Source organism: Oncorhynchus mykiss, chromosome 5 (assembly GCF_057628025.1).
Source record: "Oncorhynchus mykiss isolate SJ-2025 chromosome 5, ASM5762802v1, whole genome shotgun sequence".
Classification (NCBI taxonomy): domain Eukaryota; kingdom Metazoa; phylum Chordata; class Actinopteri; order Salmoniformes; family Salmonidae; genus Oncorhynchus; species Oncorhynchus mykiss.
This window is the reverse complement of record NC_143026.1, coordinates 48,364,684-48,391,733: the sequence shown is the minus strand read 5'-3', so window position 1 is coordinate 48,391,733 and position 27,050 is coordinate 48,364,684. Positions and strand designations below refer to the sequence as shown.

At 42.3% G+C, this 27,050-nt stretch overlaps 1 protein-coding gene across 1 annotated transcript in view; it reads right to left on the bottom strand.

Annotated features, from left to right (window-relative positions):
- Positions 1 to 1,613: 1,613 nt before the first annotated feature.
- LOC110523977 (lysosome membrane protein 2) overlaps positions 1,614 to 27,050 on the bottom strand; it is a 68,230-nt gene continuing 42,793 nt past the window's right edge. The window contains exons 8-12 of the mRNA XM_036977726.2: positions 12,544 to 12,662; positions 12,204 to 12,277; positions 12,004 to 12,055; positions 10,046 to 10,198; positions 1,614 to 2,077 (exon numbers count right to left, since the gene is read on the bottom strand). Of these exons, the coding sequence (XP_036833621.1) occupies positions 1,970 to 2,077; positions 10,046 to 10,198; positions 12,004 to 12,055; positions 12,204 to 12,277; positions 12,544 to 12,662 (506 nt within the window). The 3' untranslated portion in view covers positions 1,614 to 1,969. The remainder of the gene's footprint in view (positions 2,078 to 10,045; positions 10,199 to 12,003; positions 12,056 to 12,203; positions 12,278 to 12,543; positions 12,663 to 27,050) is intronic.

The window sequence follows — 27,050 nt, the reverse complement described above, 5'->3', positions numbered from 1 at the left end:
TAATGTAGAGATGATAATACATTTAGATAATGCAGAACCTGATACATGAGTTAAAAGTTGAAGTCCATTTCCCATCTAATAATAACATACCAAACACAACATATGAACTTCCTGTCTAACAGAAATGCACATTGGGACACACTCTATTCTATTGGCCAAACTAAAATACTATTCTGTAAATACATTCTAGAGGAATCTGATCTTCAAGTTATACATTTTCATAGCCTTTATTGTTTACTTTTAGACAAATTGACCCCACACTATATGGCACAGGATAATTGTCTTAAATGTCAAACCTTGGTTTGATCAGCAAGTTCAGTCTAGAACCTGTCCTTATTTTACAGTGTGTACAGTGAAATAGGTTTGTTAGCTTGTCCACAATGGTAACAATAAGCCAATGATATGGTAGTTTCATAGAACTGCAGAGATACAGTGCAGACTGTAGTAGGATTACACATTTTAGACACCACACTCACCTAAGCAATGTAGGCAGATGTCACATTTCAAATGTCATATACATAACACTTAAAAATGCTCACTGTCACAGATCCCTCTGGAACTTTCATTGTGCACACCTGGCCCCTATTCCCACTGATTGTATTTGTATGTATGTGCCCTTTGTTCACCATAGTTGGTGAGTGTGAGTACCTGTGCTGTGTGTTTTGGCTTTCGTGCCATTCTGGATTGCGCAGATGATTACGGGTCTCGTCCAGTGTGTTAATCATTGTGTGCATGTGTTATTTATTTGAGGAACTCCTCGCTCTTTTGTTTTGGGTTTCTACCCTGTGTTGCTTTACGTGTATGTTTGGTCTTTGTCCCAGTGCCTTTACACGGCAGGGCATAATTTGGGCTTAATTAAAAAAACTATTACGCATTCCTGCGCCTGTCTCCCGAATCTATTCATACCAACGTGACACTGACTTGCAACCATATCACCACTTACAAGTTCATAGTGAAGGTAAACTATGTATTAGGTATGGACAGAGACATTTTCTGTAACATATTTTTATAAACATAGTTAGACTTCATTTTCGTTCCTTACATATTTGAACTTATTCAACTAACCAACTATCAATTTAATCAGTGCATTAAAAAAGTGATAAGCTGTAGAAATGTAATAATTAGAACGTTTAAAAAATTGCAGTGTTAACATGAATCCAAATTCATAAAAAGGACATCCTCATTGCATTAATTGTTTAGCCTTCATTGCTCAATAGAGCATTTTACCACTTCCTTGACCTTCTTTGACAGTCATGGGTAGAGAATTATACTACATTTGAATCCATCCCATGATGCACAAGGGCATAGTTCCTAGCATAGTACCTAAATGAGTATACATACACCTTTAGGACACACACATGGAGTAGGGCTGGTTTCCCAGACAAAGATTAAGCCAGGTCCTGGACTAAAAAGCTGTTTCGATGGAGATTATCCATTGAGAAGGACTAGGCTTGATCTGTGTCTGGGAAACTGGACCATAGTGATCAGCTGGACTCAAACAACATGTTCCCTTCCCTTGCCATCTCTAATCATGCAATATAGTGATGGCTTTACTTAGCCCTCCACCATACTGTTTTCATCCATTCAATCAGGGGCAGAAGGAAGGATGCATATTTTTGTTAGAGGATATTTTATTTTTATTTACATTATATTACAATGAGATTAGAAGTGAATAACAGGTATCAAACAGTTAAACTTTTAGAGAATGTCTGAAACAGCAGGTCAAAGGGTCACATGTATTATCAACCAATATTACAGGGACTCTTGGAAGAATAGCCTCCATTGTGGGTTAAACGAGATCCAAACAAACAAACAAATGGGGAGATATCACAATAATAGTGTAACTTGTGTCACATTGATCAAGACTATAACTTTGAGGCACAGAAAGGCAACAATTCAACTCTGAACAGCAACTCACACACAGTAGATCTGTGAATCTCAACAACAACAAAAACGTCCCATTCCCTCCTCAAGACTTTTCAATAATTGGAGTCATGCCAATGTAGGTGCTGACATTTTTTTCGTCACCCTCCTTGTTGCTCACAGGAGAATAAGATGTGTCCTCCTTTGTTGTCATCTATAGATGGAGAGAGTTTAGGGAGGGAGGGAGGGAGGGGGTTACAGAGTACAATATTAGTGGCAAGACATTGGACAAAATAGCTTTTCAGGATCCTAATCTTTCAGATACAGTATTTGTTGTCCAATGGCGCCGGAGGAGAGGACTGCATCCTAACAAATTATGTGTGTTATTTCGCGTTATTTGTAACTTTTGTAAATAATGTTTCTGTCACCGTCGCTTATGACCCAAAATAGGTTCTGGATATCAGGACAGCGATTGCTCACCTCGTACTGGACAAAGATTTTTTCTTTAACGAGTCGGATGCAAAGGATTTACTTCAGATATCCGACAAGGACCAAATTCCTGTCATTCGCATGAGAAAGGCACAGAGATATCGGGGACTTAGGTCGAGATGCCTTGTAATGATCCGACGGTGAGTGGGCAATCTGCCTATTCAGTCCTAATCAGTCCTATTAGGCAATGTACAATCATTGGACAACAAAATAGATGAACTACGATCATGAAAATCCTACCAACGGGATATTAAAAACTGTAGTATCTTGTGTTTCACCGAGTCGTGGCTGAACGACGACATGGATAAGATACAGCTGGCAGGTTTTACGCTGCATCGGCAAGATAGAACAGCTGCCTCCGGTAAGACAAGGGGTGGCGGTCTGTTTATATTTGTAAACAGCAGCTGGTGTGTCACGACTCCGACCGAAGGTGGCTCCTCTTCCCGTTCGGGTGGCGCTCGGCGGTCGTCATCGCCGGCCTACTAGCTGCCACTGATTATTTTCTCCCCCTCCTTATGTGTTTATTGAGTACACCTGTTTTGAGTTGGTTATAATTAGTGAGGCTTTATTAGTCAGCCGGCCCGCCTGGTTCTTTGTGCGGGATTGATTGTTGTAACCCTGGTGTTTGCATTAGATGTACATGTTAGTGTATTTAGTGCTAGACTGTTTTTGTTTCCCTGTGTCTGGGGCATTTGGTTTAAGCACCCGTAAGAGTGGTGAACATAGTTCACCGTGTGTGCATTAAAAAAAGCACTTTATTGAACTCTGCTTTCCTGCGCCTGATTTCACCCTCACGACACCCAGGACCTTACATGGTGCACAAAATTATGGAAGTCTCGAGTTTTTGCTCACCTGAGGTAGAGTATCTCATGATAAGCTGTAGACCACACTATTTGCCACCACAAACCAATACTGGCACTAAGACCGCACTCAATGCGATAAGGCTATAAGCAAACAGGAAAACACTCATCCAGAGGCGGCGCTTCTAGTGGCCGGGGACTTTAATGCAGGGAAACTTAAATCCATTTTACCAAATTTCTATCAGCATGTTAAATGTGCAACCAGAGGAAAAAAAACTCTAGACCACCTTTACTCCTACAAAGCTCTCCCTCACCCTCCATTTGGCAAATCTGACCATAATTCTATCCCGAATCCTGCTTACAAGCAAAAACTAAAGCATGAAGCACCCGTGTCAATAAAGAAGTGGTCAGATGACACAGATGATAATGTACAGGACTGTTTTACTAGCACAGACTGGAATATGTTCCGGGATTCCTCCGATGGCGTTGAGGAGTACACCACATCAGTCACTGGTTTCATCAATAAGTGCATTGCTGACATCGTCCCCACAGTGACCATACGTACATACCCAAACCAGAAGCCATGGATTACAGGCAACATCCACACTGAGCTAAAGGGTAGAGCTGCCGCTTTCAAGGACCGGGACTCTAACCCAAACGCTTATAAGAAATCCCGCAATGTCTTCCGACGAACCATCAAACAGTCAAAGCGTCAATACAGGACTAAGATTGAATCGTACTACATCGGCTCTGACGCTCGTCAGATGTGACAGGGCTTGCAAACTATTACAGACTACAAAGGGAAGCACAGCCACGAGCTGCCCTGTGACCTGAGCCTACCAGATGAGCTAAATTACTTCAATGCTCGCTTCGAGGCTAGCAACACTGAAGCATGCATGAGAGCATCAGCTGTTCCGTACGACTGTGTGATCACACTCTCCATAGTCGATGTAAGTAACACTTAAAAAATAGGTCAACATTCACAAGGCCGCAGGGCCAGACGGATTACCAGGACGAGTACTCCGAGCTTGCGCTGGCCAACTGACAAGTGTCTTCACTCACATTTTCAACTGAATCTGTAATACCAACATGTTTCAAGCAGACCACCATAGTCCCTGTGCCCAAGAACACTAAGGTAAGCTGCCTAAATGACTACCGTCACGTAGCAATCACATCTGCAGCCACGAAGTGCTTTGAAAGGCTGGTCATAGCTCACATCAACACCATTATCCCAGACACCCTAGACCCACTCCAATTTGCCTGCCGCCCCAACAGATCCACAGATGATGCAATCTCTAATGCACTCCACACTGCTCTTTCCCACTTGGACAAAAGGAACACCTAGGTGAGAATGCTATTCATTAACTACAGCTCAATATTCAACACCATAGTGCCCTCAAAGCTCATCACTAAGCTAATGACCCTGGGACTAAACACCTCCCTCTGCAACTGGATCCTGGACTTCCTGACAGGCTGCTCTCATTTGGTAAGGGTAGGTAACAATACATCTGCCACGCTGATCCTCAACAAGGGGGCCGTTCAGGGGTGCGTGCTCAGTCCTCTCCTTAACTCCCCGTGTGGCCAGGCACGACTCCAACACCATCATTAAGTTCACCGAAAGTGGTAGGCCTGATCACCAACAACGACGAGACAGCCTATAGGGAGGAAGTCAGAGACCTGGCCGGATTGTGCCAGAATAATAACCTATCCCTCAACGTAACCAAGACTAAGGAGATTATTGTGGACTACAGGAAAAGGAGGACCGAGCACACCCCCATTCTCATCGACAAGGCTGTAGTGGAGCAGGTTGAGAGCTTCAAGTTCCTTGGTGTCCACATCAACAACCAACTAGAATGGTCCAAACACACCAAGACAGTCGTGAAGAGGGCACGACTAAGCCTATTCCCCCTACAAGAAACTAAAAAGATTTGGCATGGGTCCTGAGATCCTCAAAAGGTTCTACAGCTGCAACATTGAGAGCATGGTTGCATCACTGCCTGGTACGGCAACTGCTCGGCCTCTGACATCACTGTGGCTAAGCTGCCTGCCATCCAGGACCTCTACACCTGAAGGTGTCAGAGAAGGCCCTAAAATTGTCAAAGACCCCAGCCACCCCAGTCATAGACTGATCTGTCTACTACTGCATGGCAAGCGGCACCGGAGTGCCAAGTCTAGGACAAAAAAGGCTTCTCAACAGTTTTCACCCCCAAGCCATAAGACTCCTGAACAGTTAATCAAATGGCTACCCGGACTATTTGCATTGTGTGCCCCCCCCAACCCCTCTTTTTTACGCTGCTGCTACTCTCTGTTTATCATATATGCATAGTCACTTTAACTATACATTCATGTACATACTACCTCAATTGGACCAACCAACTAGTGCTTCCGCACAGTGGCTAACCGGGATATCTGCATTGTGTCCCACCCACCACCCGCCAACCCCTATTTTACGCTACTGCTACTCTCTGTTCATCATATATACATAGTCACTTTAACCATATCTACATGTACATACTTCCTCAATCAGCCTGACCAACTCGTGTCTGTATGTGGCATCGCTACTTTTATAGCCTCGCTAATGTATATAGCCTGTATTGTTTTATTTCTTTACCTACCTATTGTTCACCTAATACCTTTTCTGCACTATTGGTTAAAGTCTGTAAGTAAGCATTTCACTGTAAGGTCTACACCTGTTCTATTCAGCGCACGTGACAAATAAACGTGGATTTGATTTGACAGCCTATAGGGAGGAGGTCAGAGATCTGGCCGTGTGGTGCCAGGATAACAACCTCTCCCTCAATCAAGACAAAAGAGTATTGTGGACTACAGGAAAAGGTAGGACCGAGCACTCCCCCATTCTCATTGACAGGGCTTTAGTGGAGAAGGTTGAGAGATCCAAGTTCATTGGTGTCCATATCACCAACAAACTATCATGGTCCAAACACACCAAGACAGTTGTGAACAGGGCACGACAAAACCTATTCCCTCTCAGGAGACTGAAAAGATTTGGCATGGGTCCTCAGATCCTCAAAAAGTTCTACAACTATCAAAACTCAGGAAAAGACCCAGATACAGATAGCTAGAGTCACAGATGTTTATTGACCCAAACAGGGGTTAGGCAAAAGACAGGTCAAAGGCAGGCAGAGGTCCGTAATCCAGGGCTGAGTCAATAAGGTACAGAACAGCAGGCAGGCTCGGGGTCAGGACAGGCAGAGGTTTGTAAACGGGTCAGAGTCAGGCATGTACAGAACTGCAGGCAAGCTTGGGGTCAAGGCAGGCAGAATGGTCAGAACCGGGGAAACTAGGGAACAGCACTTGAGAAAGCACTGAGAAGGGAAAACACGCTGCTAAGACCTGACAAGACAAGACGAACTGGCAACAGACAAACAGAGATCACAGGTGAAAATACACTGGGGATAATGAGGAAGATGGGCAACATGTGGAAGGGGGTGGAGATGAGCACAAACACAGGTGAAACAGATCAGTTTGTGACAACAGCTGCACCTTGGTTGCATCACCGCCTGGTATGGCAACTGCTCGGCCTCCGACCGCAGGTCACTACAGAGGGTAGTGTGTACGGCCCAGTACATCACTGGGGCCAAGCTTCCTGCCATCCAGGACCTCTATACCAGGTGGTGTCAGAGGAATGCCCTAAAAAATGTTAAAGACTACAGCCACCCTAGTCATAGACTGTTCGCACGGCAAGCGGTGCCGGCGCGCCAAGTCTAGGTCCACAACGCTTCTTAACAGCTTCTACCACCAAGCCATAAGACTCCTGAACAATTAATCAAATGGCTACCCAAACTATTTGCATTGCCCCCCCCTTTTACGTTGCTGCTACTCTCTGTTTATTATCTATGCATAGTCACTTTAATTCTACCTACATGTACATATTACCTAAATTACTTCGACTAACCTGTGCCCCCGCACATTGACTCTGTACCGGTACCCCCTGTATATAGCCTTGCTACTGTTATTTTACTGCTGCTCTTTAATTATACATTTTTCTACATTTTTACTTATCTATTTTTTACTTAACACTTATTTTTCTTAAAACTGCATTGTTGGTTAAGGGCATGTAAGTATTTCAATGTAAGGTTGTATTCGGTGCATGTGACGAATGCAATTTTATTTTATTTGACCTATGTTATGCTGTACAAAGGTCTCGTTTTCTGGATACAGATTAGGCCTAGTCTTGGACTAAAAAACATGGTCAATGGAGAATCTCCACTGAAATACCTTCTTAGTCTAGGACTAAACGTAATCTGTGTCCGGCACAGGAAGCTGCAGAGAGGAGAACGGCTCATAATAATAGCCGGAACGGAGCAAATGGAATAGCATCAAACACCTGGAAACCCCGTGTTTGATGTATTTGATACCATTCTACTGATTCCGCTCCAGTCATTACCACGAGCCCATTCTCCCCAGATAAGGTACCACCAACTTCCTGTGCTGTGGAAACTTCCTCAAAATAGTTTAGCTTTCAGGATTATGATTAATCAGATTGTTAACATATTAACATAAAGTGGGGCAAAAAAATATTCAGTCAGCCACCAATTGTGCAAGTTCTCCCACTTAAAAAGATGAGAGAGGCCTGTAATTTTCAAAATAGGTACACTCAACTATGACAGACAAAATGAGAAAAAAAAATTCAGAAAATCACATTGTAGGATTTTTTATGAATTTATTTGCAAATTATGGTGGAAAATAAGTATTTGGTCAATAACAAACGTTTATCTCAATACTTTGTTATATACCCTTTGTTGGCAATGACAGAGGTCAAATGTTTTCTGTAAGTCTTCACAAGGTTTTCACACACTTTTGATGATATTTTGGCCCATTCCTCCATGCAGATCTCCTCTAGAGCAGTGATGTTTTGGGGCTGTTGTTGGGCAACACGGACGTTCAACTCCCTCCAAAGATTTTCTATGGGGTTGAGATCTGGAGACTGGCTAGGCCACTCCAGGACCTTGAAATGCTTCTTACGAAGCCACTCTTTCGTTGCCCGGGCGGTGTGTTTGGGATCATTGTCATGCTGAAAGACCCAGCCACGTTTAATCTTCAATGCCCTTGCTGATGGAAGGAGGTTTTCACACAAAATCTCACGATACATGGCCCCATTCATTCTTTCCTTTACACAAATCAGTCGTCCTGGTCCCTTTGCAGAAAAACAGCCCCAAAACATGATGTTTCCAACCCCATGCTTCACAGTAGGTATGGTGTTCTTTGGATGCAACTCAGCATTCTTTGTCCTCCAAACACGACGAGTTGAGTTTTTACCAAAACATTCTATTTTGGTTTCATCTGACCATAAGACATTCTTCCAATCTTCTTCTGGATCATCCAAATGCTCTCTAGCAAACTTCAGACGGGCCTGGACATGTACTGGCTTAAGCAGGGGGACACGTAGTGTGTTACTGATGGTAGGCTTTGTTGCTTTGGTCCCATCTCTCTGCAGGTCATTCACTAGGTCCCCCTGTGTGGTTCTGGGATTTTTGCTCACCGCTCTTGTGATCATTCTGACCCCACGGGGTGAGATCTTGCGTGGAGCCCCAGATCGAGGGAGATTATCAGTGGTCTTGTATGTCTTCCATTTCCTAATAATTGCTCCCACAGTTGATTTCTTCAAACCAAGCCGCTTACCTATTGCAGATTCAGTCTTCCCAGCCTGGTGCAGGTCTACAATTTTGTTTCGGGTGTCCTTTGACAACTCTTTGGTCTTGGCCATAGTGGAGTTTGGAGTGTGACTGTTTGAGGTTGTGGACAGGTGTCTTTTATACTGATAACAAGTTCAAACAGGTGCCATTAATACAGGTAACGAGTGGAGGACAGAGGAGCCTCTTAAAGAAGAAGTTACAGGTCTGTGAGAGCCAGAAATCTTGCTTGTTTGTAGGTGACCAAATACTTATTTTCCACCACAATTTGCTAATAAATTCATTAAAAATCCTACAATGTGATTTTATGGATTTTTTTTCTCATTTTGTCTGTCATAGTTGAAGTGTACCTATGATGAAAATTACAGGCCTCTCTCATCTTTTTAAGTGGGAGAACTTGCACAATTGGTGGCTGACTAAATACTTTTTTGCCCCACTGTATGTTATTCAAAATAGTGTATAATTTTTATCAATGACAATGTACAGTAAATACTGTTCACTAGCTCAAACATAAGAGAGGATTATGAGAAAACTATCATGCTAATTATACATGTAGGAAGGCAATGACATAAAGAATCAAGAATTACCAATATATCTTAATGATAAAGGGAAGAACTATGTAGGATTATTAGGATTTACAGGAGCTGAATAGAGAGCTTCGCCAAAAACAATATGTTTAAATTTATTCTGAACAGAAACATAATGGAAGCACATGCATACAGTATACTCTTACAATGGTTTAAGATGCACTGGTTAAGACATTTACTGAATCATGGTGGCATCATAGTTAAGAAAATGATTAGTTACACAAACATGTTAGTAATTTAGCATTGTGTTAATGGGCGTCTTAAGACAACTGGAAACTTGTAAAAACAAAAAGAAGGTCAAATCATAACTTCAGTGATCTTCAGGTCAGAATGTCAGAGCTTTAGAAAGATGCCAGAGTTTCTGACTTGTAATTCCAAGTTGGATGACGGTTCAAACCGATTGAGGTGCTCTATGCAACACCCTTAAACAATTCCCTTAAGTAAGGGGAAAATATCACTTAAGGGAAACACTTAATATGTTTTATCCAACCGAGCCCAGGACTTATTCTTGACCATATGACTTGACCAGGAAAAACTCTGGGCCCTAACTATAGTATATTGATTAAAAGACATGTTGTTCTGCTTCTACCTTACTGCACATCTACCTCAGCTAAGCCCTCAACACTCCCACAGACACACAGGTCAGTGGTACCTTCAGTTTGTGTTCACAGACGATGAGGCAGGTGAACACCAGCAGCAGCAAGACCCCCAGACCAACAATGATGAGAGGGAAGTTGGACACCAACGTCACCATCAGCAACAGCTTTTGGAGCTTTGCAGCCGACGTGTCGTCTATCACCACCGTCTGAAGAAGGGGGTAAAGAAGGTGCAGAATATATCAGCACAGACAGAGTAGACACTGTTAACTCACTGACAATGTACAGTCGTGGCCAAAATAATTGAGAAAGACACAAATATTAATTTTCACAAAGACTGCTGCCTCAATTTGCATATACTCCAGAATGTCATGAAGAGTGATCAGATGAATTGCAATTAATTGCAAAGTTCCTCTTTGCCAAACAAATTAATTGAATCCCCCCAAAATATGTCCACTGCATTTCAGCCCTGCCACAAAAGGACCAGCTGACATCATGTCAGTGATTCTCTCGTTAACACAGGTGTGAGTGTTGACGAGGACAAGGCTTGAGATCACTCTGCCATGCTGATTGAGTTTGAATAACAGATTGGAAGCTTCAAAAGGAGGGTGGTGCTTGGAGTCAATGTTCTTCCTCTGTCAACCATGGTTACCTGCAAGGAAACACGTGCCATCATCATTGCTTTGCACAAAAAGGGCTTCACAGGCAAGGATATTGCTGCCAGTAAGATTGAACCTAAATCAACCATTTATCGGATCATCAAGAACTTCAAGGAGAGCGGTTCAATTGTTGTGAAGAAGGCTTCAGGGCGCCCAAGAAAGTCCAGAAAGCACCAGGACCATCTCCTAAAGTTGATTCAGCTGTGGGATCGGGGCACCATCAGTACAGAGCTTGCTCAGGAATGGCAGCAAGCAGGTGTGAGTGCATCTGCACACACAGTGAGACAAAAACTTTTGGAGGATGGCCTGGTGTCAAGAAGGGCAGCAAAGAGGCCACTTCTCTCCAGAAAAAACATCAGGGACAGACTGATATTCTGCAAAAGGTACAGTGATTGGACTGCTGAGGACTGAGGTAAAGTCATTTTCTCTGATGAATCCCCTTTCCGATTGTTTGAGGCATCCGGAAAAAAGCTTGCCAGGAGAAGACAAGGTGAGCGCTACCATCAGTCCTGTGTAATTTCAACAGTAAAGCATCCTGAGACCATTCATGTGTGGGGTTATTTCTCAGCCAAGGGAGTGGGCTCACTCACAATTTTGCCTAAGAACACAGCCATTAATAAAGAATGGCACCAACACATCCTCTGAGAGCAACTTCTCCCAAACATCCAGGAACAGTTTGGTGACAAACAATGCCTTTTCCAGCATGATGGAGCACCTTGCCATAAGGCAAAAGTGATAACTAAGAGCTTCGGGGAACAAAACATGGTCCATGGTCAGGAAACTCAGGAAACTCCCCAGACCTTAATTCCATTGAGAACTTGTGGTCAATCCTCAAGAGGCGGGTGGACAAACAAAAACCCACAAATTCTGACAAACTCCAAGCATTGATTATGCAAGAATGGGCTGCCATCAATGTGACCCAGAAGTTAATTGATAGCATGCCAGGGCGGATTGCAGAAGTCTTGAAAAAGAATGGTCAACGCTGCAAATATTGACTCTTTGCATCAACTTCATGTAATTGTCAATAAAAGCATTTGACACTTATGAAATGCTTGTAATTATACTTCAGTATTCCATAGTAACATCTGACAAAAATACCTAAAGACTAAATCTAAATGCAGCAGACTTTGTGAAAATTAATATTTGTGTCATTCTCAAAACTTTTGGCCATGACTGTACTATCTGGGGGTGTCACTTACAGCACAGCACCCTGTAAAGGGATACAGTACAATCGAAAAGGACAGAGTTGTCATTGCAAATTTGCGTTCAGTGCTCAGATAAAATATTATTTTGTTTAAATTAAATGTTATATTCTCCCAAAGTTGTATGTTTTTTTGTAGTCGATGTGATCTTACCTCATTGATAAACATGACAGGAAAGATAGTCTCATTCAGGAATTTGGTTTTCCTGTGAAGGAGAAGAGATTGTAAGAAAATCATTCAACAAAGAAAGGAAATAATATAGAAAGAATTGGTGGTTGTGAGATGGAAATCATTAAACAATGGAAGGAAATCAAATAGAAACAAAGATTGGTTGTGGATTTGTGATATCTCACGGGAAGCCAGAGATTCTGTTGATGAGGATATTGATCTGAGCCTTCTTACTGGCACGGATAGGAACACCAGTGGTCTGGAAGTGTAGAAAAACACATACACACTTTTGATGAGCCATGTGAACTGCAGGTGTTATGCTCAATGTACTAGATACATGATTTATGTCTAGGTTAAACATGAATAAATATGGGCTGGTAGGTTGGGAACACCATTTAATGTTTTACAGTTGGTGCAATTCTCTATTCCACAATTGTAACACTAGGTGGTGCAACAATGCATTTTAAAGTCGATTATCTATTCTACTCTAGGGCAGACCCTAGTGAACACTAGAGGGTAGTGTACCGGGTTCAGGTCCAGGTAGGTCTGGTGGTGCTCTCTCACAGGACTCAGTCCTTCAATGGCGTTAGTGTAGTTTTCTTCGCCCAGGTAGAAATGAGGGAAAGACACAACCACTGGAGCACCTGGAGAGCAATGGTGGTCAGTGCAGTTTCAGTGCCAATTTTTTTTCATGATCATCACCTTATTTCTATTACAGCATATTGGATGACTGTCACTCATATTCCATTCATCCAGTTAAAAGAAACAGCGATAGGTTTAGGCTTCTACATGATACTCAAATTTTCCCTATACTCATTATGAGGTTGCTACAACCTAGCCTATGAATGAAAGTTTACAACGTAGGTGCACACAGGTCAAGAGACAAATTTGATGTGTCAGACAGTGACACATGGACAGACAGGGACAATCAATACCGTCTTACATACTATTGCCTGTATCTAGCTGGTATTGGGTGTAATCATTAGTCCAACAGTTGCAAACAATAGATTCTATTGGACAAATTCAGGTATGTTTATCCCCGTTTTGTTCAGTTTGCTTCTGTTTAAAACCTGTTATGGATGATGCGAATTTTCACAGCTTTTTGTTAAAAATCGCGCAACATTTCAAAGTCCTGCTACTCATGCCAGGAATATAGTATATGCATACGATAAGTGTCTGGATAGAAAACACTCTGAAGTTTCTAAAACTGGTTAAATCGGGTCTGTGGCTATAACAGAACGTGTTTAGGAGTAAAAATCCCTGGTAAAACTGTTTTACCAAAAACAAAAATATTCGTCCGCCATTCAATGTATTGTTAAAGGCGACCTAAAATAAATGAGCTTTCACACGATGTCGCCATTGCTGTCATTTTCAGATTAATTTATCCTTGGTTACAACACGAATAGACCCCTCCTTTCTTGAGGCGCACCACAGTATGTTGTGAAACTGAAAAAATGGACGATGATTTCCAGACTTGCTGCTATCGAATACAGATCGCCCCGTGATCAATTTGATACATCATTAACGTTTATTAATACCTAAAGTTGGTTTATAAAAGTTGTTTGAAGTGATTTGTAAAAGTTTATAGGCGACTTTTGTAATTTTAAAAAGTGACGTTGCGTCTTGTAAATTGACTTTTCTCAGCATCAGACTGGTCTTCAGCAAATTACATTTTGGGTATACAATGACGGATTTAATCGGGAAAAAGACCCAATTGTGATGTTTATGGGACATATAGGAGTGCCAACAAAGAAGCTCGTCCAAGGTAATGAATGTTTTATAATTTATTTCTGCGTTTTGGGTAGCGCCGGCTACCGCAAAATCTGTTGTTTACGTGTCGTGCTGGTATTTTGGGGGGTGCATGCTATCAGATAATAGCTTCTCATGCTTTCGCCGAAAAGCATTTTACAAATCTGACTTGGTGGCTAGATTCACAACGAGTGTAGCTTTAATTCAGTACCTTGCATGTGTATTTTTATGAAAGTTTGAGATTTATCGAGTACTATACTCAAGTACTATAGGTGGCGCTCTGAAATTTCCGCTGAGCTATCCCTGTGCAGGGACCACCTCCATAAGAAGTTGAAACATTTTCAACAGAATCGGCAGGATTAATACATATGTGACCAGGCGAATAAACCTTTCCAAGCCAAACCGCAACACACAGCCTACATCGTTGTCACCATATTAGCTAAAGTAATGTCATAGCTAATAGAACTAACGTGTTAGTAAACCTGCCACAATCATGCAGTAACATTACAGTGTACAGTCAGTAAGCAGTTACACCGGCGTGCTCCAGTGGCAATACATTTGTAAAACCAAAAGCTTACCTTAACTTAGAAAAGTTCCAGTATTGTGTTGGATAGTCATAGCAACCCTCTGTTTGAGCAGGGTGTTTCAGTAGGCGTAACTAGCTAGCTGCATTTTCTAGCTAAGTAAGTGAAACTGAAAGTGGAAAAAAATGACTCTCTCTCTCTCTATTTCTCTCCTGTTTCTCCTTCATTTAGGAGAAAATGAATTTGTTCAAAACTCTTCAACTATTTTCTACTATTCACCACATTTTATGCACTGCAGTGCTAGCTAGCTGCAGCTTAAGCTTTCAGCACGACATTAATTATTCTTTGAACCATGTCAGTTCATGCTGCAAGAGCTCTGATAGGTTGGAGGACGTCCTCCGGAAGTTGTCATAATTACTGTGTAAGTCTATGGAAGGAGGTGAGAACCACGAGCCTCCTAGGTTTTGTATTGAAGTCAATGTACTCACAGGAGGATGGAAGCTAGCTGTCCTCCGGCTACACCATGGTGCTACCCTACAGAGTGCTATTGAGGCTACTTTAGACCTTCTTTGCAAAATAATGTGTTTTAATAAATTATTTGGTGACATGACTATATTTGGTATAGTTTATCTAAAAATTATAACTTTTTAAATGTTTCAAAATAAAAAAAATATGAAATTCACTGAGGAGGATGGTCCTCCCCTTCCTGCTCTGAAACTCTGATGACGAGAAAAGGGAGAGGCAGTTCAAGCTCAGTGAGGAAGTAATCAAATGCGATTGGATCCTCTTGTTTGCAATATATTAGTGAAATATGTCAAATGTGAATGGGCAGCAAAAGAAACAAACCCTTGAGATGCAACTAATACTAGATCAATACACAGATGGCTCAGGATTCACAAGACCAATAAAACCACATCCTGAACAGTGTAGTTGTCACGACTTCTGCCGAAGTCGTTACCTCTCCTTGTTCGGGTGGTGCTCGGCGGTCGACGTCACCGGTTTTCTAGCCATCACTGTTTTCAATCCCACACCTGTTGTGTATTTAACCCTCTGTTTCCCCTCATGTCTTTGTCAGAGATTGTTTTATTGTCAGTGTAGTTTTAGGTTGTATAGGTGCGCGTCGGGTCCTCGTACCCATGTTTGTTTATGTCTGTACATTTTTGTGTTATGGAGCATGTTACGTCGTCAATTATTAAAAGACTCCATTTACACTCCATTTTGACTCTCCTGCGCCTGACTTCCCTGCCACCTATACACACGACGCTGACAGTAGTTCTCAGGGGGTAGGTGTTATGGGTGTAAGATGGCACAGTGATGCCATCTGTTGGTAAATGTTCATTACTGCAACTCATGTGTTTTACCGGTGTGTTTGAGATACCCGGATGTATTGTGATGTACTGAACAAGACTGGTTACTCGCATCAATGCCTGTCTCGTCATTTAACATTCAAACAGCAGGGTCCTAAATATGCATCACTGTTATCAGTCACCAGAGCAACAACAAAACAACAAGGTTTAAGACAAAACAGTAGTTGGCCTCTAACTTTCCAGCTTACGGAGAAGAGACCTCCCACTGGGCACATACTGATTGAATAAACATTGTTTCCACATCATTTCAATGAAGGAGGCTTTGTCCTTGAAATACTGTTGTGATAGGATCTGTCCCTTTCCCTTCAGAGCACGGCTAGTCATTCTATAGGTTCTATAGTTGCCGTGGCAGCCTAGGCAGAGAATCATGTAAATGATGAAATATGTCTCATTAGCTAAAGGATTAGAATTACACATTCTGACGTCGGGTTGTTTTTCACCAACGGTGATCCAAGACGAGGATATACATGCAGAGTTGGCATTGGGACAACTTTTTCATTACTCAGGAGGATACTTCTGAAGTAAGGAGTGAGCTGTATTCTGTGGGGAGCTCAAACTTCATAGAGTCCCAATAAAGAATCTGCAGACGTCAGATACACCCTGATGACATCGAGCTGCCTGCCATCCTGCGTGCTTGCCCTTGCACGTGCTGACCTGACCACCACCTCCGACCACCGCCTCCGCTGAGCATCTAGCTTCCGGATCTTCTCATGACCACGGCTGCCCATCTGGAGGCTTCAAGAAGCACTCAGACTTGATCCGACCATAAGCCGCTGCAGAGGGTACTGTAAATGGCCCAGTACTTCACTGGGACCAAGCTTCCTGCCATCCAGAACCTATATACGAGGCGGTGTCAGAGGAAAGCCCCAAAAATTGTCAAAGACTCCAGCCACCCAAGTGACTGTTCTCTCTGCTAAGTCTGGCTAACTGGACTATTTGCATTGACCCCCCCCCCCCCCCCCCCCACTTTTGTTTTACACTGCTGCAACTCGCTGCTTATTATCTATGCTGAGTCACTTTACCCCTACCTACAGTACATGTACTTATTACCTCAGTTACCTCGACTAACTTGTACCCCCGCACATTGACTCGGTACCGGTGCCCCCTGTATATAGCCTCATTATTGTTATTTTATTGTTTCTTTAAAAATGGGTTTATTTAGTTGATTTTGTAAATCATACACTTATTTTCTTAAAACTGTATTGTTGTAAGTAAGCATTTCAAGGTCAGGTCTACTACACCTGTTGTATTCGGCACGTGACAAATACGATTTGATTCATTCCATCCAACCTGTATACCCCAGACCCAGACTACAAAGACTTCAAAGACAACAAAAACAGCCTGGATCAAATGTGAGTAATCTTATTATGATACAGACTCATCACATCTCAGCTACAGGCACTAAACAATTTATCAGACTTGGCCTATTAGAGCTCTCAGTCCTAAACCTGCACTTAAACTGTAAATGAACTTATTACTAACAGGCTCTCGAGTGGCGCAGCGGTCTACGGCACAACATCTCAGTGCTAGAGGCGTCACTACATTCAGCTTGTTTTCTAACCAGAGTGTATCACAACCAGCTGTGATTGGGAGTCCCATAGGGAGCCGCACAATTGGCCCAGTGTCGTCCAGGTTTGGCTGGTGTAGGACGTCATTGTAAATAAGAGATTGTTCTTAACTGACTTGCCTAGTTAAATAAAGTTTATTTAAAAAAAAAAAAAGATGGATATTATGAGTTTATCTGAGACCTGATGAGTATGTGGCTCAAAATGAGGCATCTCCAATGGGAAATCTAGTGAATCAGGAAGAGGTAGTGGGATAACCTTCATTCAAGAGCCCAGACTCTGTTTAAAACCTATTGTTGCTACTGACTTTTCCTGCTTTGTGGTACTCTCTAAACTATGCCATGCTTAAGGCAAAATACTACTTGAATTTTGCAGGCCACCTGGTCCTTATACTATGATTTTGCCAGAATTTGCTGAATTCTTATCAAACCTTGTAATCCTATATGACAAATTAGTAATTATAGGTGATTTTAATGTACATGTGGACAATAACAGTGATGCCCTGGGAATAGCATTTTCCTCTCTTATAGAGTATTTTGTCTTTGCTCAGAATGTATTGTGCCCACCCGCTGCCATAGCCATATGCTAGATCTAGCCCTATCCTATGGTATTGATATTTTAAATGTATCAGTCTCTCCTCAAAATCCTGTACTCTCAAACCATGTACTCAGAACTTTTTAAATTCAATTGATAGTCCGCCCTAGAACCTGGATGAACCTGGATTTTTTCCCAGAAATTATAGATTCTAGCATTAATACCACAATAGCATTCCTCCAAGCTTGAAGTATGCTGGCTGGCATGGCAAGACAGACAGCATCACAAATTACAAGCAAGCCTTAGGGTCTGCGCATGCGTCCTACTCCTAAATTAAGAGATGATAACAAAAAGATTAGATTTCTCTTAAACACTGTAGCCAGACTCACATAGAAGCAGGCCCCAGCCTGCCTGAGCATTTTCTAGCCTCACCTGTGAGAGATTTTATGATTTTTTTAAATTAGAAAATTACTACAATTAGAGTTAAAATCTCAATGAAGTCATCTGATATGCCACAAACCCTACAGGAGTATGAGGAGATCACAGCTCCTCTGTATTCTTTAACACCCCTGACTTGGTTTAACTCATTATGCACTCCAAGCCTTCCCCCTGCCAACTTGACCCTATACCCACGAAGCTCGTCAAATAACTTCTCCCACTAATAATTGTAAACACATCTTTCCAAACTGGAATAGTCCCTGAATCTCTTAAATTGGCTGTAATTAGACCTCTTAAAAAAAACAATATTATAGGCCTAAAAAAGAAAAAACAATAGGCCAATCTCAAATCTCCGTTTCCTTTCTTAGATACTAGAGACATCAAATCAAATCAAATCAAATTTTATTGGTCACATACACATGGTTAGCAGATGTTAATGCGAGTGTAGCAAAATGCTTGTGCTTCTAGTTCCGACAATGCAGTAATAACCAACGAGTAATCTAACCTAACAATTCCAAAACTACTACCTTATACACACAAGTGTAAAGGGATAAAGAATATGTACATAAAGATATATGAATGAGTGATGGTACAGAACGGCATAGGCAAGATGCAGTAGATGGTATCGAGTAAAGTATATACATATGAGATGAGTAATGTAGGGTATGTAAACATTATATTAAGTAGCATTGGTTAAAGTGGCTAATGATATATTTTTACATCAATTTCCATCAATTTCCATTATTAAAGTGGCTGGAGTTGAGTCAGAGTGTTTTGGCAGCAGCCACTCAATGTTAGTGCTGGCTGTTTAACAGTCTGATGGCCTGGAGATAGAAGTTGTTTTTCAGTCTCTCGGTCCCTGCTTTGATGCACCTGTACTGACCTCGCCTTCTGGATGATAGCGGGGTGAACAGGCAGTGGCTCGGGTGGTTGATGTCCTTGATGATCTTTATGGCCTTCCTGTGACATCGGGTGGTGTAGGCGTCCTGTAGGGAAGGTAGTTTGCCCCCGGTGATGCGTTGTGCAGACCTCACTACCCTCTGGAGAGCCTTACGGTTGTGGGCGGAGCAGTTGCCGTACCAGGCGGTGATACAGCCCGACAGGATGCTCTCGATTGTGCATCTGTAGAAGTATGTGAGTGCTTTTGGTGACAAGCCCAATTTTTTCAGCATCCTGAGGTTGAAGAGGCGCTGCTGCGCCTTCTTCACGACACTGTCTGTGTGGGTGGACCAATTCAGTTTGTCCGTGATGTGTACGCCGAGGTACTTAAAACTTACTACCCTCTCCACTACTGTCCCGTCGATGTGGATAGGGGGGTGATCCCTTTGATGTTTCCTGAAGTCCACAATCATCTCCTTTGTTTTGTTGACGTTGAGTGTGACGTTATTTTCCTGACACCACACTCCGAGGGCCCTCACTTCCTCCCTGTAGGCCGTTTCGTCGTTGTTGGTAATCAAGCCACTGTAGTGTCTTCTGCAAACTTGATGATTGAGTTGGAGGCATGCATGGCCACGCAGTCGTGGGTCAACAAGGAGTACAGGAGAGGGCTCAGAACGCACCCTTGTGGGGCCCCAGTGTTGAGGATCAGCGGGGTGGAGATGTTGTTACCTACCCTCACCACCTGGGGGCGGCCCGTCAGGAATTCCAGTACCCAGTTGCACAGGGCGGGGTCGAGACCCAGGGTCTCAAGCTTGATGACGAGTTTGGAGGGTAGTATGGTGTTAAATGCTGAGCTGTAGTCAATGAACAGCATTCTCACATAGGTATTCCTCTTGTCCAGATGGGTTAGGGCAGTGTGCAGTGTGGTTGTGATTGTGTCGTCTGTGGACCCATTTGGGAGGTAAGCAAATTGGAGTGGGTCTAGGGTGTCAGGTAGGGTGGAGGTGATATGGTCCTTGACTTATCTCTCAAAGCACTTCATGATGACGGAAGTGAGTGCTACGGGGCGGTAGTCGTTTAGCTCAGTTACCTTAGCTTTCTTGGGTACAGGGACAATAGTGGCCCTCTTGAAGCATGTGGGAACAGCAGACTGGGATAAGGATTGATTGAATATGTCCTTAAACACACCAGCCAGCTGGTCTGCGCATGCTCTGGGGATGCGGCTGGGATGCCGTCTGGGCCTGCAGCCTTGCGAGGGTTAACACGTTTAAAGGTTTTACTCACCTCGGTTGCAGTGAAGGAGAGTCCGCAGGTTTTGGTAGCGGGCCGTGTCAGTGGCACTGTATTGTCCTCAAAGCGGGCAAAAAAGTTATTTAGTCTGTCTGGGAGCAAGACATCCTGGTCCGTGACGGGGCTGGTTTTCTTTTTGTAATCCGTGATTGACTGTAGACCCTGCCACATACCTCTTGTGTCTGAGCTGTTGAATTGCGACTCTACTTTGTCTCTATACTAACGCTTAGCTTGTTTGATTGCCTTGCGGAGGGAATAGCTACACTGTTTGTATTCTGTCATGTTTCAGGTCACCTTGCCCTGGTTAAAAGCAGTGGTTTGCGCTTTCAGTTTCATGCGAATTTTACCATCAATGTACGGTTTCTGGTTTGGGAATGTTTTAATCGTTGCTATGGGTACGACATCGTCAATGCACTTTCTAATGAACTCGCTCACCGAATCAGCGTATTCATCAATGTTGTTGTTTGACGCAATGCGGAACATATCCCAATCCACGTGAACGAAGCAGTCTTGAAGCGTGGAATCAGATTGGTTGGACCAGCGTTGAACAGACCTGAGCGCGGGAGCTTCTTGTTTTAGTTTCTGTCTATAGGCTGGAAGCAACAAAATGGAGTCGTGGTCAGCTTTTCCGAAAGGAGGGTGGGGGAGGGCCTTATATGCATGGCGGAAGTTAGAATAGCAATGATCCAGGGTTTTACCAGCCCTGGTAGCACAATCGATATGCTGATACAGTTTAGGGAGTCTTGTTTTCAGATTAGCCTTGTTAAAATCCCCAGCTACAATGAATGCAGCCTCAGGATATGTGGTTTCCAGTTTGCATAGAGTCAAATAAAGTTTGTTCAGGGCCATCGATGTGTCTGCTTGGGGGGGGAATATATACGGCTGTGATTATAATCGAAGAGAATTCCCTTGGTAGATAATGCGGCCGACATTTGATTGTGAGGAATTCTAAGTCAGATTAACAGAAAGACTTGAGTTCCTGTATGTTGTTATGATCACACCACGTCTCGTTAATCATAAGGCATACCCCCCCACCCCCCCACCCCCCCCGACCCTCTTCTTACCAGAAAGATGGTTGTTTCTGTCGGCGCGATGCGTGAAGAAACCAGCTGGCTGCACCGACTCCGTTAGCATCTCTCGAGTGAGCCATGTTTCCGTGAAGCAAAGAATGTTACAGTCTCTGATGTCTCTCTGGAATGCTACCCTTGCTCGGGTTTCATCAACCATGTTGTCAAGAGACTGGACATTGGCGAGTAGTATGCTAGGGAACGGAGCGCGATATGCCCGTCTCCGGAGCCTGACCAGAAGACCGCTTCGTTTGCCTCTTTTACGACGTCGTTGTTTTGGGTCGTCGGCTGGGATCCAATCCATTGTCCTGGGTGGAAGGCAGAACACAGGATCCGCTTCGGGAAAGTCATATTCCTGGTCAAAATGATGGTGAGTTGACGTTGCTCTTATATTCAGTAGTTCCTCCCGACTGTATGTAATGAAACCTAAGATTACCTGGGGTACCAATGTAAGAAGTAACATGTAAAAAAAAACAAAATACTGCATAGTTTCCTAGGAACGCGAAGCGAGGCGGCCATCTCTGTCGGCGCCGGAAGTAGCAATAGCCCAGCTGCTGACATTTTTTTCATTCACACAGTGTCTTTGAAACATACCATTCCAGTTGTAGACCATTTCACAGGACTGAGTCTGCACTTGTCAAGGTAGTAAATTACCTACTTCTGTCGTTGACCTAGGTCACGTCTCTATTCTTGTTCTCTTAGATTTAAGTGCTGCCTTCGATACAATTGATCATGCTATTCTCACTAAGAGGCTAGAAGACTTGGTTGGTCGATGAGAATTGGTTCAAATCATACCTTTCTGAGTGGTATCAATTTCTTCAGATGCGTAATCATTAATCTGAAGGTTCCAAGGATGAATGTGGCGTTCCCCAAGGTTCTGTGCTTGGACCCCTTTAATTTTCCTTGAACTTGCTTCCCTTTGGAAATGTAATTCGTAAGCACAACAACATTTCTATGCTGATGATACCCAATTGTATTTATATTTTAAACCAGACAATGCTTTACAGTCAGCCTAACTTGAGACTTGCATCACCAGATGTAAACACTGGATGACAACCAACATCTTGCTTTTAAACTTTGATATACGGAAATTATGCTTCTTGGCCACAAGAAACTTACAAAGTGTCAGACCTCACTCTCAACATTGATGGTTGCCTCATTACATGATGTCTCTATTCTAAAAAAAAATCTTTTTTTTTTTGCTTTCACATTTCCACAATTATATGGTTGTTAAAAACCTTGGTGTTACCTTTGACCCCGGCCTAACTTTGGACAACAACATAAAAAGCACATCCAAAACCACATACTTCAATCTCAGGAACATTTCTAGAATTCACCTCCAGCCAGATGCCAAAAAACAAGTCCATGCATTTGTTTAATCTATTCTAGGCTAATATAATGCCCTCCTCTCCAGCTGCTCAGACTCTTATATTAGGAGTTTACAACTTGTACGGAACACTGCAGCTCAGATTATAACCAACACTGGTACCTTCACATCACTCCAGTTACTCTGTGACGCATCAGTCTGATTTTAAATTTTAAGGATCTTACTCCTAACTTTTAAGGCACTGCATGCCCCTTCTTATCTGACAGACATGCTTGTTCCTTACAATCCAGTGAGGGCGCTCCGCTCCCAGTCCTAGATGCAGAACCAAGGCAGGGGGCGGAACATTCTCTATTAAAACACATCAGTTGTGGAACAGCTTGCCCTGTCAGGTAAGAGGGGCAAACACCATTGAGGTTTTTAAATCACTATTAAAAACACACCTCTTGAGCCGGATTTTAATAATAGATATTTTTGCTTTCTATGTTCTTCTGTTATTGCTTTAATGCAAAGTGTGTTGCAATTCTAAATGCAAATATAAAACATTTTTTGATTTGAGTTTGAGTGAGTGGTGGTGTGACTAAAATGCTAGCCACGGTCACCTGAGAGAGTGGGCATAAGCATGGCAAGCAAAAGACTTCATAACACAAGAGCTTTGTCCCAAATGGCACCCTTATCCCATATAGTGCACTTTTGACCACAGCCCACGGTGTCATTCAGGAGCATATACAGTTGAAGTCGGAAGTTTACATACAACATAGCCAAATACATTTAAACTCAGTTTTTCACAATTCCTGACATTTAATCCTAGTAAAACGTCCCTGTCTTAGGTCAGTTAGGATCACCACTTTATTTTAAGAATGTGAAATGCTAGAATAATAGTAGAGAGAATTATTTTTTTCAGCTTTTATTTCTTTACATACACTCAATTCGTATTTGGTAGCATTGCCTTTAAAATGTTTAAATTGATTAACTTGCGTCAAACATTTCGGGTAGCCTTCCACAAGCTTCCAACAATAGCTTTTTGGCCCATTCCTCCTGACAGAGCGGGTGTAACAGTTAGGTTTGTAGGCCTCCTTGCTTGCACACGCTTTTTCAGTTCTGCCCACAAATGATCTATTGGATTGAGGTCAGGGCTTTGTGATGGCCACTCAAATACCTTGTTGTCCTTAAGCCATTTTGCCAAAACTTTGGAATTATGCTTGGGGTCATTGTCCATTTGGAAGACCCACTTGCGTCCAAGTTTTAACTTCCTGACTAATATCTTGAGATGTTGCTACAAAATATCCACGGAATTTTCCATCCACATAATTTTCCAGCCTCATGATGCCATCTATTTTGTGAAGTGCACCAGTCCCTCCTGCAGCAAAGCACCCCCACAACATGAATGCTGCCACCCCCGTGCTTCACTGTTGGGATGGTGTTTTTCGGCTTGCAAGCGTCCTCCTTTTTCCTCCAAACATAACGATGGTCATTATGGCCAAACAGTTATATTTTTGTTTCATCAGACCAGAGGACATTTCTTCAAAAAGTACGATCTATGTCCCCATGTGCAGTTGCAAAATGTGGCGGTTTATGGCAGTTTTGGAGCAGTGGCTTCTTCATTGCTGAGCGGCCTTTCAGGTTATGTCGATATAGGACTCGTTTTACTGTGGATATAGATACTTTTGTACCTGTTTCCTACAGCATCTTCACAAGGTCCTTTGCTGTTGTTCTGGGATTGATTTCTACTTTTCGCACCAAAGTACGTTCATCTCTAGGAGACAGAACATGTCTCCTTCCTTGCTGAGCGGTATGACAGCTGCGTGGTCACATGGTGTTTATACCTGCGTACTTTTGTTTGTACAGATTAAACGTGGTACCTTCAGGCATTTGGAAATTACTCCCAAAGATGAACCAGACTTGTGGAGGTTTCCAATTTATTTTCTGAGGTCTTGGCTGGTTTCTTTTGATTTCCCATGATGTCAAGCAAAGAGGCACTGAGTTTGAAGGTAGGCCTTGAAATGCATCCACAGGCACACCTCCAATTGACTCAAATGATGTCAATTAGCATATCAGAAGCTTCAAAAGCCATGACATCATTTTCGGGAATTTTCCAAGCTGTTTAAAGGCACAGTCAACTTAGTGTATATAAACTTTTGACCCACTGGAATTGTGATACAGTGAATTATAAATGAAATAATCTGTCTGTAAACAATTGTTGGAAAAATTCCTTGTGTCATGCACAAAGTCCTAACCGACTTGCCAAAACTATAGTTTGTTAAAACTTCTTCAGGATCGGTGGGTCCCCATGGGACGGTTGAGCTAACGTAGGCTAATGCAGTTAGCATGTGGTGGTAAGTAACAAGAACATTTCCCAGGACATAGACATATCTGATATTGGCAGAAAGCTGAAATTCTTGTTAACCTTTTGTGACTAGGGGGCAGTATTTTCATTTTTGGAAAAATAACATTCCCGTAGTAAACGGGATATTTTGTCAGGACAAGATGCTAGAATATGCATATAATTGACAACTTAGGATAGAAAACACTCTAAAGTTTCCAAAACTGTAAAGATATTGTCTGTGAGTATAACAGAACTGATATTGCAGGCGAAAGCCTGAGAAAAGTCCAATCCGGAAGTGACTCATCTTTTGAAAGCTCTGCGTTCCAATGCGTCCCTATTGAGCAGCCTATCAACCAGATAACTTTTTCTCTGTATTCCCCAAGGTGTCCACAGCATTGTGACGTAGTTTTACGCATTTATGTTGAAGAATACCCGTAAGCGGCTACATTGCGCAAGTGGTTCTCAGAGTGATTCTCGCGTAAAATACACAGGTAGCCATTATTCCAATCGGTCCTACTGAAAAACCAATTGTCCCGGTGGATATATTATCGAATAGATATTTGAAAACACCTTGAGGATTGATTATAAACAACGTTTGCCATGTTTCTGTCGATATTATGGAGCTAATTTGGAATATTTTTTGGCGTTTTCGTGACTGCAATTTCCGGCCGATTTCTCAGTCAAACGTGAAGAACAAATGGAGCTATTTCGCCGACAAAAGTAATCTTTTTGGAAAAAAGGAACATTGGCTATCTAACTGGGAGTCTCGTGAGTGAAAACATCCGAAGCTCATCAAAGGTAAACGATTTAATTTGATTGGTTTTCTGATTTCCGTGACCAAGTTACCTGCTGCTAGCTGGACAAAATGCTACGCTAGGCTATCGATAAACTTACACAAATGCTTGTCTAGCTTTGGCTGTAAAGCATATTTTGAAAATCTGAGATGACAGGGTGATTAACAAAAGGCTAAGCTGTGTCTCAATATATTTCACTTGTGATTTTCACGAATAGGAATATTTTCTAGGAATATTTATGTCCGTTGCGTTATGCTATTTAGTGTCAGTCGATGATTACGCTCCCAGACCCGGGATGGGGAGTTACTAGAGGTTAATTTATCTGCACTGTGCAGTTTACGGTAGATTTTACAGTGAACTAATATCATGCTATTGTTTGAGGAGAGTGCACAATTTAGAACTTGAAAAGTTATTAATAAACCAATAAGGCACATTTGGGCAGTCGTGACAAATTTTTTTTAAACATAAATGCAATGGTTCATTGGATCAGTTTAAAACGTTTCCCATACACTGCTGCCATCAAGTGGCCAAAATGTAAATTGCGCTTGGGCTTGAGTAATACACTATAGCCTTTTAAAGATGATGCAAAAAAAATATATATATATATATATATATCTTTGTATTATCTTTTACCAGATCTAATGTGTTATATTCTGTTATATTCCTTTCACATTTCCACTAACTTTAAAGTGTTTCCTTTAAAAAAAAGGGGCAGAAGAAGTTTTAACCAACAGCGCAGTTCAAGAAGAGTCAAGAAAATATTTAACTAATAAACTAAAGTAAAAAATAATAAAAAGTAACACAATAACATAACAATAATGAGGCTGTATACAGGGGGTACTGGTACTGAGTCAGTGTGCGGGGGTACAGGTTAGAGGTCATTTGTACATGTAGGTAGGGGTGAAGTGACTATACATAGATAATGAACAGTAGTGTACTAAACAAATGGAGAGTGGGGGGGAGGTCAATGTAATAGTCCGGTGGCCATTTGATTAATTGTTCAGCAGTCTTATGGCTTGGGGGTAGAAGCTGTTAAGGAGCCTTTTGGTCCTAGACTTGGCGCTCAGTCTGTTATATAGGTCCTGGATTGCAGGAATCTTGGCCCCAGTGAAGTACTGGGCCATACACACTACCATCTGTAGTGCGTTTAATTCAATTTTTTTTAACCTTTATTT